We start from the raw sequence: 17,528 nt of genomic DNA on the forward strand, positions 1-17,528 counted from the left end.
AAAACCGACTTTACAGGCAACCATTTTTTTTTTTAATTTTTAATTCATTATGCAAATTTGTGTCAGAAAGGAATAAAAATATGTTTATGATTCTACGCCTTAAGTTTAGTTGGATGTAATAACCTATACTATACGATATTGACACAATTATTTTGGGACAAAGACCAAAATGCTAGTAGTATGATTTCTACATGCATAATTTTGGATTTTTTTCAATTCGCTTTGACAATTGACATTGACATATAATATAATTCTTGTGCTAAAAAACTAAGATTGCGATTGTGTAATATAAAAATAAAAATGATCGCTAGATTAGGCATTAAAAGATCGATTGGAGTATTTGCCAGAACTTTTAGTGAAGGTCCTGGTCAGAGTCAAAGTTCTAGCCAAACTTCAAGTTCTCCAAGTGTTAATTCGGAGGTTCCTGGATTAAGCAGTGCAGTAATTCATAACGCATCTCAACCTGTGGGCCCAAATGTCGATCCGAATAAAACTGGTCCATATAAAGTACCTGAATATTTTTTGTATGACAACATGAGTTTCTTCGAAGCGGAAAAGGAAATGGCCAAATATCGACTACCTCAACCTTCTGCTTTAAAAAATTAGACACTGGTAGAGGTCCTGATTGATAGATATTTCTAAAACTAAAAGTTTTGGTGTTGTTTATAATATGAATATCAATCCTGGGCCATGTATTGCAAACCTGTAGTGTAAATAAAATATTACTTCATGAAATTATGTTTAAATAAATTGTCTTTAAAGTAAATATTAAGTTTTTTCGTTCACATTATTCAATAAAAAAGCCTTGGATTTTAATTACTACAAATATATAAACAGTAAAAAAAAAACATTTGTCACTGGCCTGTTATAGTCCTCTTGTTAAGTTATTAATCTGATTTAGCACAATGGTCTAACTTTAATCCAGATACCATGGGAGCAAAGGCGCAGGTGCTAGCATGCTAGTTTATATTTTGTTATAAATAATGCAAAACAATTACCCAAGAAAGCCATACTAAACATTGAATGGTGGATAATCACTACATATTATAAAATAAAGTCCCTGGCTGCGTCTGTCTGTCCCTTTGTGATAAACTCAAAAAGACTGCACAGATATTGATGCAATTTTTTTATATATTTTATTATAGATAGTGATTCAAGAGGAAGGTTAATATGTAAAATAACATCTGTTGAACTACTCTGAATTAACACAAGTGAAGCCATGGGCAAAAGCTTGTATACTGTAAATTTGTTACTGAATGGAACTATTGTAAAAAATAAAAAATCAAAAAAATACTACTAGTCTACAAGCCTTTTTTGTTGGTCCAAGTTACTTCTGTTCAAACTTTATTTGATCATGATATGGTTTAAGTCAGAGCATAAGAAGAAAGTTCTTTGTGACATTAGGTACATAATTTACACTATTGTCTGTTCTTGCATACTTTTCATGCGGTCATGATACAAAGTGCATTTATTTACTATCTGACCCCTACTACATGACAACAATTACTGATAATCTAGGACAGAACATACATATCGTAGTATATCAATTACATTAGTGAATAATTTATTAAAAAAAAAAATAGTAGCATGGGAAATTGAACATGTTACCCTAGAATTGTCTAATTCTAATTTTTTTTTAACAAACAATTCAATTTATCAAATTCCCTTTACCAAAATACAGTTCATACAATGAGGTATTATATGTGTTGAGCAGGTAAATGTAAAGTGATGATTAGATGAAATATTACTGGTTATTGAATTTTTGTTAAATAAAACAACCAATTTTTTACTACCTTGGTATAATCATAATGATTTACATAATTACTTCAATATCTACAACTAAATAACATGAAATGCAGGAAAATAAAATGGAACCCTTATACACTCTTAACAAATGCACAAATACATTGTTTATTGCATAGTTGCTGAAGCAGTACCACTTACAAAATAGGCATCATTTATAGAAAGAGTAGGATCCAATTCTGTTGCATACTCTTTCAAAGCCTCATGTTACTTCTTCTTAGTAAGTTTCTCTGAAAGATCATCAAAGGATGGGTCTTGAAGGTTAATCATCAAGCTGTTACCAGGCAGGAATACCCTATTTTGAGACTGTGCAATCATTCTGGAGATACTCTGTGCTGCTCGGATTTTACGAAGTTTAAGGTAACCTGGGCTCATTCCCATGGCTTTTCCCAACATCTCAGCGGCTTCTGCTTCACCCTCAGCTTGTACAATTTTTTGTTGACGCTCTTGCTTAGCCCTTTCAACAACGAAAGCGGCTCTTTGAGCTTCTTGCTGTGCTACTTGCTTAGCTTCTACAGCAGCAGTATACTCCTTTCCAAAACTCAATTCAGTCAGAGATACATCATCTAAGATAATGTTGAAATCAGCTGCGCGTTCCACTAGCTCTCTTCTTATAAGCAGAGAAACTTGCTGACGCTGTGTAATCAGTTGAGAAGCGTTAAATTTAGCAACAACAGACTTTAAAACTTCATTACAAATTGATGGCAAAACTTTTTCATCATAATCAATACCAAGTTGTCTGTACATGGTTGGAAGGCTGGCAGAGTCGGGGCGTGACAATATTCGAAGTGAAATGTTGACCATTTGCAAGTCTTTCGATCCGGTGGGGGAGGAAATTTTTCTGGGGCGGGATCTTATATCATAAATAATGGGGTACTGGAACCATGGAATACGGAAATGCATGCCTTCAGTCATTACGTGATTTTGAATTCCTCCTATCCTATTGAACATGATAGCACGATGACCACCCTCCACGGTGAATACTGATTGGGAGACGCCGTAGGCCGCCGCACCAAGTACCGCAGCTACTTTCAAACCAATACCAAGGCCAGGCGGGCCACCCTTTGCAAATTTTCCAGCCATATCGTTTAGCTTACTTTGCGCCATTATTAGATAGTTTCACAGTAAATAATAACTTCTGTGGCAAAATCTTCCCTATAACCTCAACAAAATTTTTCTACAAATTGTGCAATGAGTGAATGACAGATTGACAGATCTAGTATCACAGAACAAGTAACAGATAAAGTATATTACATCAATGTAACGATCTGTGAATGTATGAACTACTTGAACCTGCGTATTTTACCATGATGAGTATCTATATAATCATATTTATTATCATACACTACTGTATTAAATCATGTAACCTAACAATGAAAGTTAATAATTAATACAAGTTTTATCTCAACAATCATTCGTAACTTTTAGCGCCATCTATATAAGAAGTTTGCATTATTATTTCGTTAGTTTTAAAAAGATAATAGATGGCACTGTATTAATTTAATAGATATAAAAAATATTAAAAAAGTTAACTACAATGTAATTTGTTAACATATTTTGTGCAAAACTGTTTGCGTCATTTTTCAATTTGTAAATTTTAACTTTCGTTTTAGCTTCACAACAGTTCAACTTTTCAATGGCGGGAATTCATTTCATAATAAGTATTCGTTTTAGGACGCAGTCGCGAAGGCGGCAAATAAGCGTGAACGTTTGAAAAAGCCGGCTGTCAGCTGTGTAGTCCTCCTGTAATTTTAAAGTTCGCTCTTCGCGTGATTATATGTTAAAATTTATTTATATTTTTATTGCGAGAAATAAGATATAATAAACGCAATTAATTATGAACCTCCAAATTTTTAATAATAGAAAGTGAAAGTGTACGAAATAGTTACTTTTTACGGTAAGTAAAGTTAAATTATCGTTAACATTTTATATATAATATTTCCTTTATCCAATGCAAGATTGAACAGCTATATTTAATGTAAAAAATTAACTTGATAATAAATAATAGTAAATACCGATTAATTTTATTTAAAACAAATTTAATACATGTTATATTTTATTAAAGGTAGCAATTAACGATATTCATTAAATTCTATAAGCATTGTTGTTGCTGCGGGGTACGTTTTAAATATTTAATTAAGGATATTGTGTAAGCAACATCTAATGATAAAAATGTGTGGATTTATAAACAAATAATAAAAAAAAAATTATAAAAGCCTGTCAGATTATTGATAATATTCCATTAATTTCCAAACATAATGTAAGTACAAATGGGTGGTCAATTTTTTTTAGTTGCCTCTACATATTTGTACGGAACCAAGAGTCGCGAGTTCATTCGCACTTGACAGATTTTTACTCGATAATCGCTATGACCATTTGTTAGTTACATATTTTATTAAATAAGCATTTGGTATCAGTAAATATTTGTCTATAATAATATCGTACCAGTTCAATAGACGACTTGGTAAATCTTATATGAATTATATTTAATTTGAAACCATAGTTATCGAGTGTTGAGTCAATTTACAAGCAGGTTTCATTTACATTACATTATTTATATGAGAAGTTATGAGAAGTTATCTATATCCATACAAATATTATAAAGGTGAAAAGTTTGTTTGTTTGTTTGAAAGCACTAATCTCAGGAACTACTGGTCCGATTTGAAAAATTCATTCAGTGTTAGATAGCCTATTTATTGAGGAAGGCTATAGGCTATATATCTATCACGGGTGAAGTCGGGGCGGACCACAAGTTACAGATAAAAGAAATGGTTTAGATAAGAAACATGTAGTGATTAAGCACATTCGGGTATTAAAAAGCATCACTCTATAGTATTCTAAATATCTCCAGGCACAAAAGCTCACTGTTGCAATGTGACGAAAGACAAACAAATAATACAATTTATGTTAAGCGTGACGTGTATCATGTTGTAGCTAATACAGAAAAAAATATTTGCTTTTTGTTACCAGTTCAAAAAAATCTATTATTTTAAACAAAAAAAAAAAATACATTAAAATAATACCTTATATTAATATTGCCTGCAATGTTAATCCAAACGTGTAGCACCTGTCCGTTGCACATTTGACAGTATTCCGGCCTTTGCAGGACCAAATTCTCTTATGTATTGTTAACCACAATAGCGTTTAATGGATAATATCGCGCCATATGGACGACGAGTACTGTATATGAAGTCATATTTATCTAGGCAGTTATAATTAATTCTGATATATTATATTCATTGACACTTTTTAAAAATTTATAAATAAGTTGGATGTTCTCTTGAAAAAGCTCTACTTGTTGTGTACGAAATGTATTAATAAGATTCTAATTTAAATAATTTTTCATCGGTTTTTAATTAGAAGGAACATACGGATTATGTACGTTGTATAAATTCTATATTCACATCGGTAAATTTACTAAACTTACAAATCTAATAAGGTTCTTTAGAAGAGGTACATGCTACAAAGGACATAAATGTAAATATATTGGGGTTGCATTCACTTACCATTTCTTGGCCCATGTACATTATATATTTAATATTTAAATTCTTGTTTCTTTAATCAATTTCATTTCTTATTCCTTGCATGTTTATTTTTGGTCTTCTAGATTCGAAGTTGCTTGCTTTTACTACTCACGATGTTATATTTGCCGTCTCAACATTCTCTGCAATATTTCCCATTTTAGTGTATTAACATATTACTGTAATAGGGGTTCTTCTGTGAATTCCATTTGATATTGCACAGAGAATTACTTAAGTCTATTTTTGTTTAAATATTGCATTTTAAGATGGGTGTGATTGATGCTGAGATGTTGCTACCGAAGATTTTTGATAATGAAACCAATAAAATTCATAAAACTGTGATTTTAAATGGATGTACTAGGCAAATATTGGTGGTTTAATAATATGACTACATTATGATATATATAATATGACATTATGATAATCTGACCATATTATCTAAGTCCCAGTCGAAGTAGTATCACATGAAAATCCAAAAGTACTGACTATGTTTGACAAAGAAATCAAGCACTGAAGTGGAGACGATTCATTGGTGCATCTTCTATATCTTGAGGCATTAAGATCAAAGAAGTCCCAGGGTTGTTCCTCAATGGAGACAAAAAAGAATATGAGAAGAGTTTGTTAATGAAACGGATATGACAGCATCTTCCACAAGGAATCCCTTGTGGATTTCAACAGTGAGAAGATGGTATATTAGACTGATAAATACAATAACACTGTGCTCTACTTAAATGAAATATACCGCAAAAGTGCTTTAGTCAGCAAATATTGAGTCGAACGTTTCCAACGCGGACGTCTAAAGTTGATTACATACGAACCAATTAGCTGAACGGATTCCGGGAAGCAAATGCATTTTAACTGTTGGCTGAAAATCTTATCTCATTTATAATCCGATTGTTTACTGTTTATAGACTTTAACGGAATTTATATACATTATTAATGTCTTGTCTAAAGTATAGTGTTTAAATTATTTATCTGACAACTATCGTATGGGTTACAATAAAAGCTTTAAGAATTCTGAAAGCTTTCGAATAAGCTTTCGACATACATGCAATCTTGTGTATGTGATCTAATGTATGACGCTGAAGAGTGTGCTTGTTTATTTGTTGGTTTAAATTAAACAGGGGATTTGCATAAAATTTGATACAGAGATAGTTTTAAAGCCGATAAAGATAATAAAATAGTTTTTAGTCCGGAAATACCACGGGAACAGGAATAAATATGCGGGGAAAACGGTTCTATCTTTTTTTTTCTTAGACTTCTACAAATAAATGATAATTATTTTATTTCGATTTTACATTCGAATATATTATAGCCAAAGCTTTATTGGTAATCATCGATTTAAGAAAACGAATAATTTTAAAGTAAGCAAAAATAGTATAGAAACTTATATTATAAGCATTAAGTACCTTATTGATACTTTAAAATTATTAACCTTATATGGAATTCGGTAATTGGGGTATTGATATAACAATAAAAAATAACATATAACAAATACAGTGAACATTTTATAGAACATATTTGATTAAATTAGAGCTAAAACTTGTTATCCACACTTTTTCAACACAATTCACAAAAAACATATATAAAGCCAACTTCTAGAATTCGAGTACAAGCAATTGTTAACCATACAATTGTTTGTCAGTTTACAGTTTTTCGACCGTATTGAAGTGGCGGTTTTTACGCAGAATTATATTTTTGTTAAAAAACACATGTGTGCACAGGTTATAAGGACTGTTTTCTATACATTCCAACTGCATTTTTAGCCAGAACGAGTACAATATTAAAGCCCGAATTTATTTCCCTCAAATAAATTGACATTCATTTCTTTATTCGCATTGAATGGGATTTGCAAATGTGTTTCAGTATTGCTGTACGTCGAATTATTACGATTCATGGATGAAGCCAGCCCGTTAATGCAGGAACAGTGCTTTATCTCTATTTGCGTGTCGGATTCCATTTACGCAAACGCTACTTGCTATAAAATACCACGGTATCTTTATTGAAATTGTGCTTCTATTGTTTACTTCACGATTTTACATTGTACCTACATATACGGCAGCATTATAGCAGTAAGGTTTTATAATTTCTGCTCCCGACTGAATATCGATGAGGTCCAATGAGCGTTACTTGTAAAATGCTTTTAAGCTTCGCACTTTCCGGATACGATCTGATAATTACCTATGATATTCATGAACGGATATTGGTATTCATGGCTTACCTTTACAAGTGCAACATTTTCACGTTCCAGTTATCTGAGACGCTATTCTATTGTATTAAGCTCGATTACGATTTTATTATGATAGACAATACGGATAAACGCGTGTATGTTATCACTATAGCGATTATTAAAGTCTACATTTATTTAGTGGCATGTCAAACAAAATGACCCAGTGATCATGAGCAGGATTCCGCTTTGTGTAAACCATTAGAATGACGTAACTCATCCGTCATCTCTGTAGGTCGCCATATAATTAACAATACATAACTGGCAAGTTAGAAAGGGCGTGTAAACAAATGATTGTACTCTAACATGTTTACCTAACCTTATTAAGTAACAATGTTTAAGTAACCCTATTGCTCGAATTAATTTGATAGATAATGTGAATGTGATCAACTATGTTAATGCTTTTCATAGGGCAATACATACTAATAGACGTTTTAATATCATTTTAATTATTTTATATTAAAGTTAGTGGTAAATTATATTTAATAATAGTGTTTTTTTCATAGATTTCGAAATAGCTTTTCGTAACTATATAGATGTTATAATATACAATTAATCTTTGTACAAAATTTCACAAAATTTTCAATTTCTCGACTATTTCTTTTTCCTAAAAGTCATATTTTAAATATTTTCTAAATCGATTGGGTTAAAGACAGTATCTTGAATTTAACCTCGAGCAGTGCTAGTAAGCCATTTGCTAACACCTTGTCCGCCACAGGCGTGGGATGTTTAAGGCCACCTAGATCTCATTTAGGATATTTACATATCATAAATCTAGAAAAAGTATAATTCCTAAATAGAACACGGTTTTTGCATGCACAAATCCACAGTCATTTGAAAAGAAATTAAATTTTTTAACGTCATATTTTTTGCATTTTTTGAACCGTTAAAGTTTTCGGAATATAACTGAAAATTTTAGAGGGTTTTTGATCTTTAAGCAAAAGTATCTCTTGCTTTCGTTGACTCTATTTTATATTTTAGCATTACAACCGTATTTCATAACAAAAATTTACGAAACTATGTTATATAGTAAGATCTTTTCGTGAATTGCATGTTGTTAAACATAGTAAAAGGGATTTTAGTAGTGGTACTTTTTGTTGAAAAAATGTTAAATAGAATCAAATAATATCATAATCCCTTATGACAAAATTTTATTTAAAAAATTCAAACATTTAAGTAATGAATTGTAAATAGCATAGAAAAAAACTAGTATTACAAACCCAAAAAAATAAAATGCAAATTTAAAATTCATTTACGGAAGAGCTGTACGGTTGAATTGATTACAGACTCTATGAGATGAGAAAAATTCTCTGAATATTCAGATTTTAAAAATATAAACCGAAATGTTCGCTTCGAAAAATGTGGTTGAATAGTTTCCGCGTTTTAACATTTTGCAGGAAAAATGAGTGCAGTTGGGCGATAAGACATAAAAGTATTATGTAATTAAATGCATTCATTTCAGCGCGGCGAAGAATTTTAATTGAAAAAACGTTATGAAACCGAGAAGGATTTATTTCAGCAACGAATCTACCTATTTAAACTTTTTCCATTCAACTATTTCGTGAATTTCTTGATTACTTCGTCGCGTCCGTTTCGTTTAATCACTTTTTCTAAGCGATTTGTCGTTTGGAAGTTTCGAAGATCGCAGCGAGTTGAAGTATTCATTAGTGCTTCACGCTACCATTGTTGTTTGCTTGTGATTAATTAAAATCAACGCATAATGCATTTTAATCGCAGCTTAAAAATCAAGCAAAAGCTCATTTCATGCCGCATTTTGATTTTGTTGTTATAAGTTGCTTTTTTATTATTTCGTCTTTTGTTTTTGTAAGTTTTGGTGTATTTGGCTAAATAAATTATTATTTCTTGAAAATCCTTAAAATATGTACCGAAAAACTAATATTGCCTTAACACCTAACGTAACTATTCATCATGATTGTTCGAGATGATGGAATAAAGAATGATAACAATATATCTAGCCACTCCACCGACATAGAAATGTACAAAATTTTAACAGTTATTGTTATTATCTAGTCAGAGACAAATCTAAATTTTAAAATTCGTTCATCTGTTCCTGGTTGGTTTGTCGTGTAACTAACACGACTTTTTTATGTGTACAGATTAAAACAATGAAATTTGTCTGTAGAATTGTTATGTAAGTTATAATTCCAAGTAAATTGAATAAAGCGGAAACGGTGCCTCCGTTTACCTCTTACTCATAAATTTGAGTCGGTTATATTTCTGCCCTATCAAAAGATTTTCAGTGAAAAGATTACGTTTGTTTCCTTTTATAAATTTCATTTTCATTTATTAGTAAATTAATTACGAAATACATATTATAATGGATGATGGATTTCCGAATGGAGAGCAATTATGTTTTAAAAATAATTGGCGGGGATTGTGGAGAGTCCTTGGAGAAATAAATTTTAATTAGCAGGGTATTTTATTAAAGTATAAACCGTGTTCATTATAGACTACTGATTAATTGTGATTCATTTTCATGCAATATATTTTAAGTAATTGAACTCTTTATGTTCGTTAACGAAAATGTATTAAATCTAGAAATTGTATACTGCAACTCCTAAGAAATGCATCAAAATTCTGAGGCCATTTGGAAAATACATAAATAAATATTGTGCAAGTGATTTCAGGGATTACATACACTTCCTAGGAATTGTGAACAATGACAGCGTTATACAATTCCGGGGAAAAATATACCTATACATATTAAAAGGCATAGTATGATTTAGTTTAGCAATATATTTGCATTCGTTACTTTATGTCAGTCGAATATTGTTGTTTTTTTTTCTTATACAACAGTAAATATAATATGCTTTTTTTCTCTAAACATACAAAGGAACGTTGAGATTTTGTTTACTTATTAACCGGAGAGTCAAAGGCAAACGGGCCTTTTCCTTACCTTTCTCAGTTCATTCTCTTATTTCCGCCGTTAAGCCTTTTCTTATTCCCTATCTCTTAAAAGTGGGCACGGAATTTACAGATTCCCTTCCACTCAAAATTTTCAAGGGCTGTGATGCTCGCTTCCCATCAGACGAACTAATAGCTGAGTTGCCCGTTCTAAATTAAAAAAAAAAACAACAAAACATTAATTCCATATTTTACACAATCTAAAGGAATACACAGATGAAGTTCCGAGCGAAGTTAATTACTCCAAGGTCTTATCTTAGAATTTATATGTTTTTACAGAGCACTTATACAATAGTTAAATTTCCCGTGCGACCGACGAACGGTTAAAGTTCGAGTGCTGGCTCTCTTGTGCCACATATCTGTGCTCGTCTGCTTTATATTTCTGAGAATACTTATTCAATAATATATTTTTCCAATATTTATTTATTATATTACTGTTCGGTTAGTTACTACCTCTTACATAGGAAATATAATTAGCCATCTAACAATAAGAAACTATCGTTCAAAGTTATAATGTGGTTATAATTTACGATTCAAACAATGTTTAATTTTCTCCATTTATAGGAAGATAAGCATTATTAACTTACTTTTGTAGGACTTTGTTTTACTTTGAAACTCCATCCAAAATTTCGTTCCAATTTGTAATTGTTTCAACGATATTTTAAAAATGTATTAATTTTTAGCTTGTTGATTATGTTCAAAATTAATATCAGCACTTAATTGTTTTTTAACTCAGGTTTATCGTTATTTGTTATTCTGATTTTCTATTTTCCTTCAACCTTTGATTAATTATTTGTAATTCGTAGCTAATTGAAAACATAGAAAGAATATGGAATTTTGGCAAAATAAATATAAAAACAGTCTTAATTGTAATATTCGTAATTTTGTCTTGAAAGCAAAATTAGACCGACATGAAATTATATAAATTCCGACGAGTGTAGCCTTTGTGATGCAACAGGAAAACCATTTAATTACTTATAACTCGCATGTTTGTATGTGAAAATGAAAAATAATTAAACTTTTCGTTGTACAATAGTGGGAGTGCTTAGTGCAAACAGGAGCTGGCGCAGCGCGTAACGTTTTCGCAAAGCTGTGTTTTCTCAAACTAAGTAAACCTTCTATTTATTCTGGAAGCAGTTATTTCTATGAATTTACAACGGTCATGTTTTGTACAGGCTATGTTTAGAGTTCAAGTGATGAATACACTTATTCATTGTTCATTCGTAGTCAAAAAACTATATTTATATTGTTAAAATATCAACAAATAGTTGTTAGTTTTGAGCTTGAATTTAAAAATCGTCTTTCTCCACGTAACACGCCTTTCTCAACTCGAAAACTCAACTGAGATTGTATAAATTTATAAATTAAACAATATTCTCCAATCATAATTCACTCGCCCTAATTGTTTTCATGAATTGCGTTTTCAACATATAAAGAACCGCTGTGAACATATTTCTTTTATAACATTTTAATGACGTTTAAAAACAGGGCAAAGTTAAAATGTATTTGTGTCTTGAGAAGTTTCGCAATTTAATTAAAGTTGCAGCTTACACCCTAAATTAAATATGCACATCTGAGACTTCCAAACTCCATGTAAGCTAGTTATCGACTCGAGACAGTGCAGTTTTATGCATAATTCAAGCACCATATGCTGTGCTGACCTATATACAGCACCCTAGTTTCTTACCTTTCCATAGATTTGTTACACGTGCTACCGTTTAGGGTCGTTATAATTAGTATGGTTTGGTTTAGAAATTAGAGTGTTATAATATGTATTATCTTTCATTTGTGTACAATTTTGGAGGTACGCTTGAGTCCACAATCGAGTGTGCTTGAGATAAAATATGTCAAAGCGGTCACCGAAAGAAGAGTGGCGTTGATGAGGAAACTGTTATTAGATCTTAATCACAAAGAGATTTACAACAATTCGCAAGATTTTTTTTAAGATGTGCGTTGTAGTAATAAAAGGAAATAAAAGTGGTTACGTTTTTTCATCGAATATCACAAGAAGTGTATATTATATATAAGCCACAATAAATTCGTTGGAGTGAATATACCTAGATCCATTACTAAGCCACATTTAAAACGAATATAATCAATTCGGTATGTAATAGCAAGCTTTGTTAACATGATAACATTTCCTGCTAAGTAATGTAGCTTATCTAGCGCAAGGTATGTTTAACTCGTCAAGTGCAGTGTGTTAGCTGGGTTTTGCTTAGATTTAGTTAATCCGTGTTTACGATGCGACACAGATACAATAATGTTTAGTTAATTCAAACGATTTAACAATATCGCATAGTACCGAATCACATTAGAGAGTCAGTCAGGATAATATTGTATTGCGGTATGAAATAAATAAATGTAGGTAATAGATGTTTTTGCAAATGTTTAAAACATTAAGTCAAGAGTAAATTATATTTAAAACATAGAAATATTAAAATTATACCTAAGTCGGTACCTTGACGAATAAAATATATTATTTGCTAAAAGTTAACCAAAAATATGTCGGGTTCTCCTAAAAATTTGAATGTTTCAAAAGATCAAAGTAACTCTGCAAGGGTTCTTAAATCGACGTAATTTGTAAACTGTATGCAAAGTGCCGAATTGTGCTTAACAATGTCAGGAAAAGGGACAATTATAAAGGTCTTAACGAAGATCCAAGGGAAAATGCTATCACGGCTGATTTTTATTGAATTACGAGGAACTGAAATTCCTTAACCAGCACGACGTTATGCAAACTTTACGTCGATGGAACGAAGCGTATCATGCCATTGGAAAAATCTTTAAATTACATTCAGTTTTTACATCCAAATTCCAACACTGTCATCTCCACTGTTGTTTTTCATTTTCTATAACAGATTGGTCGAACAAAATCTAGTGTAAGCTACATAGATAACCGATTAGGATAAAACGATGACGTGACAATTAATATGGTTAGGTATGCTTGAAGGAAAATACTTCAGGATTTCTTCTCCAGCCCGATATTTGCGGAATCACTACGTATGAGAATATGAAACATCTTCAACGAATCGATTAACCTATTAACCATGAGAACAATTTAAACACAATCCGCATGGAATTGTGTCAAGAGCTGTTTATCTCCGTAATCTCTTATCTGCATTCCCCCAGAGCTAATTGCATAGCGTGCATCCCGAACTCTTTACGAGACCGCAAGTAATTATAAGAAACAATGATTAATTATTTAGCTGGCTCGTTGTTTGCTCGGTATGGGGAAGTGCTGATATAAGTTCGTATTTTTCTTTGTAAAGTACGTTAACTCATTTGATGCACCACTTTTGACTCTGCATCCACTCGTAATGAAGATGGATATTCTTAGCGTGACGTTGTTTGGTATTGTTTATACAGTGGTTCTGTTTTCTATTTATATAGGCACATAAAAGTTATATCTTCTTAAATATCACTTTCGTTGTTTTTTGTTTTATATTTAATATCAGAATTAAATATAATTGTGCATCGCTAATCTAATCGTAATATGAAGATTAAGGTTTTATAGATACTTTTTTACGTTTTGTACAATAAATCATGTTGTTCTTGTATATAAATTTCATGCGGTCTTGAATACGTTTAGATACTGCATAATATTTAGTAAACCGGTGATAAAGATTTACACGCTATCCCTTGAGGCTATTTATAGTTAACCTAACCAATAAATATTGGACGGGAATAAAAGTTTTCGTTGGGCGATTTACATAAAATTTGATATAGTACTATTAATTTTTACAAATAGCCTGTAAGGTAGCCGAAGTTCGTACCCTTTCGCGATAACCGCGGTGAATGGACGTTTTTATGACTATCATAAATTCCTTTGGTCTGAAACTGCACGATTTAGTCTCTCCTAACAATGCTTCATAGTTATAAGTGTTTGACAACCTTGCTTTATCTCACCCGTGGAGTACCCACGAAATACATATAAACCCTGGTGTTTGTTCATATAGATTTTCACTATACAGAATATACCATTTGTTTTGTTTGTTCAAAATTTTGTATGTCTATATCTTTTAAAATTAGTTTATTGGGTGAATCTGTCTATCTATGTCAAGTTATAGATGCTATTGTAATTCTTGTTCTTTTTATTGAATTATGAGTTTATAATAATAGATATAAACAGTAAACATATTAAAATAAAAATTTTACAAATGCACAAGAAAAGCGATTAAACAAAAAAACGATAAAGCAAACTACTCTTATCAAACGACGATGAAGCGATATAACAATGCGATCGATCAAATAAGCGCTTGCGATGTAAAATTGTAATTTGCTCAAAATCGGCTGTTATGAAGTAATCACCTCAACAAACAGGGAAGCTCATGAGTAAGCAAAATAGAATATTGCGACACGTTCAATCCGGACGCAGTATAAACAAAATGTTCGAGAATAAATAAATTTAACACGTTGTACGCAACATGCGAAGCTCCAGTTAACTACCCATGAATAATAACTATAGCTGTGCTTCGGGGAATCTATAACGTGGTTTAAATTAACTGTTGCGCAAATTAGTCTTGCGGATTGTAAAATCACTTTGATGTCATTGTACATTAATATGAGAGATTCGTTGTTTCAGTTTCTTTCGTGTTATGAGAGAAAGAATAACCAGCTAAGTAGATGCATTGTTTGATTGCGCGTAAGATTTCATGAAGCAAAAAAAAGTAACTTAATGATTATTAATATAATATTAATTACCTAGCAATTAGTAGACATCAATAAACTATTAAACGGAAATTTAGAAGTAAATAGTATGTTTTCTACATCATAGAATGTTAAAATAGACATTTGTAAACTTCATATTCTGAAGAAGTGAAATCTACTGCCGTTAACGATTAATATACTCGAAATGTTTGTGACAGTTTGTTTCCTGACTATTAGCAATCATATTTCTTGTTGATTAAATCATTTATCAAAGTTAAAACGAGAAAAATAGAGAGGGGAAATTTGTTCACTATGAACATTAATGTGTTATAGAAACAACATTATATTTTTATTATTCAAATAACATTATATTTTTAATATTTTGAGGGTATTTATTCTAAAAGTTTAAAAATGGTTCATAATGATACATCAATTCATTTTGTTTAACAGAAGAGTCTCGTCATTTTTATAAGCATTCCAAAGGAAAACCTAATAAATCACTATCTAGATTGAGAATAATGGCATCAAGAACTAAATTTGACGATGAAATTTCTGAAACAACGGATACTCAGTTTTATAGTTTGGCTTCGGTATAAGTGAGGAGAAAAGCGGGTTTGAAATTTGTTTATCTTCATAGCGAGTCTCGCTATTTGTAAGTCCCAAAAATACAAACTTTGGTTATGTTATTCAATTGTAGCCATCATCCCTATGGAGTAATATATTATGTGCACAGATGCTACTTTATTTTACTACTTCTACCACTCTGTAAACATAGTATCACTACTATAGTCAATCTGTAAAAAAAAATTATTTATAATACAAATTTTATTATAAAATATATACCACAGTATTTTTGAATCAAGCAAACCTTTAAGCCGATTAATCCAGAATTGTATATATAGTTGAATATGTAATAGGGCACGTCTTAGTTTAATTTTTTACTTGAAAAAAGTTTGTTTTAGGCGGCCGATTACTCCCTACTAACCCAATTTTTTTTGTTGAATTTAAGATTCAACGCGTCCGTCGTTTATTTTCGCCAATAAACATGAAACTCATAACTACTAGAAATATCATTCATATTCATATTTATCATACCTTCATACACTGCTACCGAATCCAGAGTTTACGTCATTTCGGAAATAAGTCAAAATGCATGTTACGCAATAAACAATAAACATACTTTCATTGCTTTTCACAGTTTACGATTATCTTCATTTACAAGTTATATGAAAGCAAACACGCACTGGGACTTATAAATCACTTTATTCTTTATAGCGCTATATCGTAACGTTCACAAAAATACGATCAAAAATTCACTAACATGAAACGAAAGATCGCATTTCGGGATATCATTTTGGTCAAATACACATTTCACATTTGAACTTATTTTATTAAGCTATAACATTAATCTTTAAAAGAAGAGGTAAGGCGCTGCCCCGTCACGGCGGCTTTAAAATTTATTATTTATAAAGCATCTGAATGGTATAAATGATATCCAACAATCATTTACACCAAGCGATAATTTAAGAGGTATTTCATTGTATCCCCGTAACCCATTTCGGATCGTAAAACCTAGGGCTCACTGGCACAGATTACGTCATCCAAGTTTTACGATTGCGACGAGAGTTTACTTTTTTGGACTTCTCTGTGTAAACAGTGATAAGTGTCCATCGTCTGTCCTACACATTATTTTGTAACGTGCAAATTGTGATAAGTGCTTTTCGAATTTCAAATTTTGTTGTTTTACAATCTAGTGGCGTGTGAATTGAGTTGTGAATTGTGTAACAGATATCACAAACAATAAGGTATTCTTTAATAGCGGCAACATGATACGATTATTAAACCTAATCTAGGTCGGTATTTAAGATTGTCGTAAAATTAATTTAGGACGATGTATTTTGAATGGGATTGCTATAAAACCGAACTACGGTTAGTGGCTAGCATCACGTGTTCCTTAATATCGTAGATGAGGTAATAGTTAGATGTCACGTAAGGCATAATACCTTGAGAAACATAAACTGTACCTTTTTTACTAAGGGCATTTTCTCAGGTGTCAAGCTTTTTAAGTACCAAATTTCATAAAATCGGTGGTGGTTTTGGCAGAGGTAGAGAGTTGCTTTCACATTTATAATATTAGTAGGAACAGTCATAGTTATTACAATAAGAATACAATATACTAGTAAACAAAAAAAAATCGCAATGTGGAAATTCCCTGATTTATGTGTAAAATATATCCATTATCCATTACTTTACACTAATATTAAATGACGACGTCAATTAATTATATTGTATGTACACAGCTTCAAATGAAATATATCTATTTACATAGACGTTAGTCATCGAGAACCGCGAATGTGCATTTATAATAATGGCCATTCATTTATAAAATTGATAATTATTGCGTC

The 17,528-nt window shown here is 31.3% G+C and overlaps 2 protein-coding genes across 2 annotated transcripts in view; one reads left to right on the top strand and one right to left on the bottom strand.

Annotated features, from left to right (window-relative positions):
• Positions 1 to 1,782: 1,782 nt before the first annotated feature.
• Positions 1,783 to 3,023, bottom strand: LOC119832928 (prohibitin-2). Its single transcript, XM_038356759.1, has one exon. The coding sequence runs from the start codon at positions 2,908 to 2,910 to the stop codon at positions 2,011 to 2,013; it is 900 nt and encodes a 299-aa protein (XP_038212687.1). The 5' UTR covers positions 2,911 to 3,023; the 3' UTR covers positions 1,783 to 2,010.
• A 475-nt stretch (positions 3,024 to 3,498) lies between these two features.
• Positions 3,499 to 17,528, top strand: part of LOC119832951 (connectin-like) — a 48,545-nt gene continuing 34,515 nt past the window's right edge. The window contains exon 1 of the mRNA XM_038356784.1: positions 3,499 to 3,700. The gene's annotated coding sequence lies outside the window, so the exon portion shown is untranslated. The remainder of the gene's footprint in view (positions 3,701 to 17,528) is intronic.

The sequence above is a fragment of the Zerene cesonia genome, chromosome 16 (genome assembly GCF_012273895.1).
Source record: "Zerene cesonia ecotype Mississippi chromosome 16, Zerene_cesonia_1.1, whole genome shotgun sequence".
In the NCBI taxonomy this organism is placed as follows: domain Eukaryota; kingdom Metazoa; phylum Arthropoda; class Insecta; order Lepidoptera; family Pieridae; genus Zerene; species Zerene cesonia.

What these genes read in the sequence shown, in the direction of transcription:
- LOC119832928 (XM_038356759.1), bottom strand. Translation starts at nt 2,910, where the DNA reads ATGGCGCAAAGTAAGCTAAACGATATGGCTGGAAAATTTGCAAAGGGT.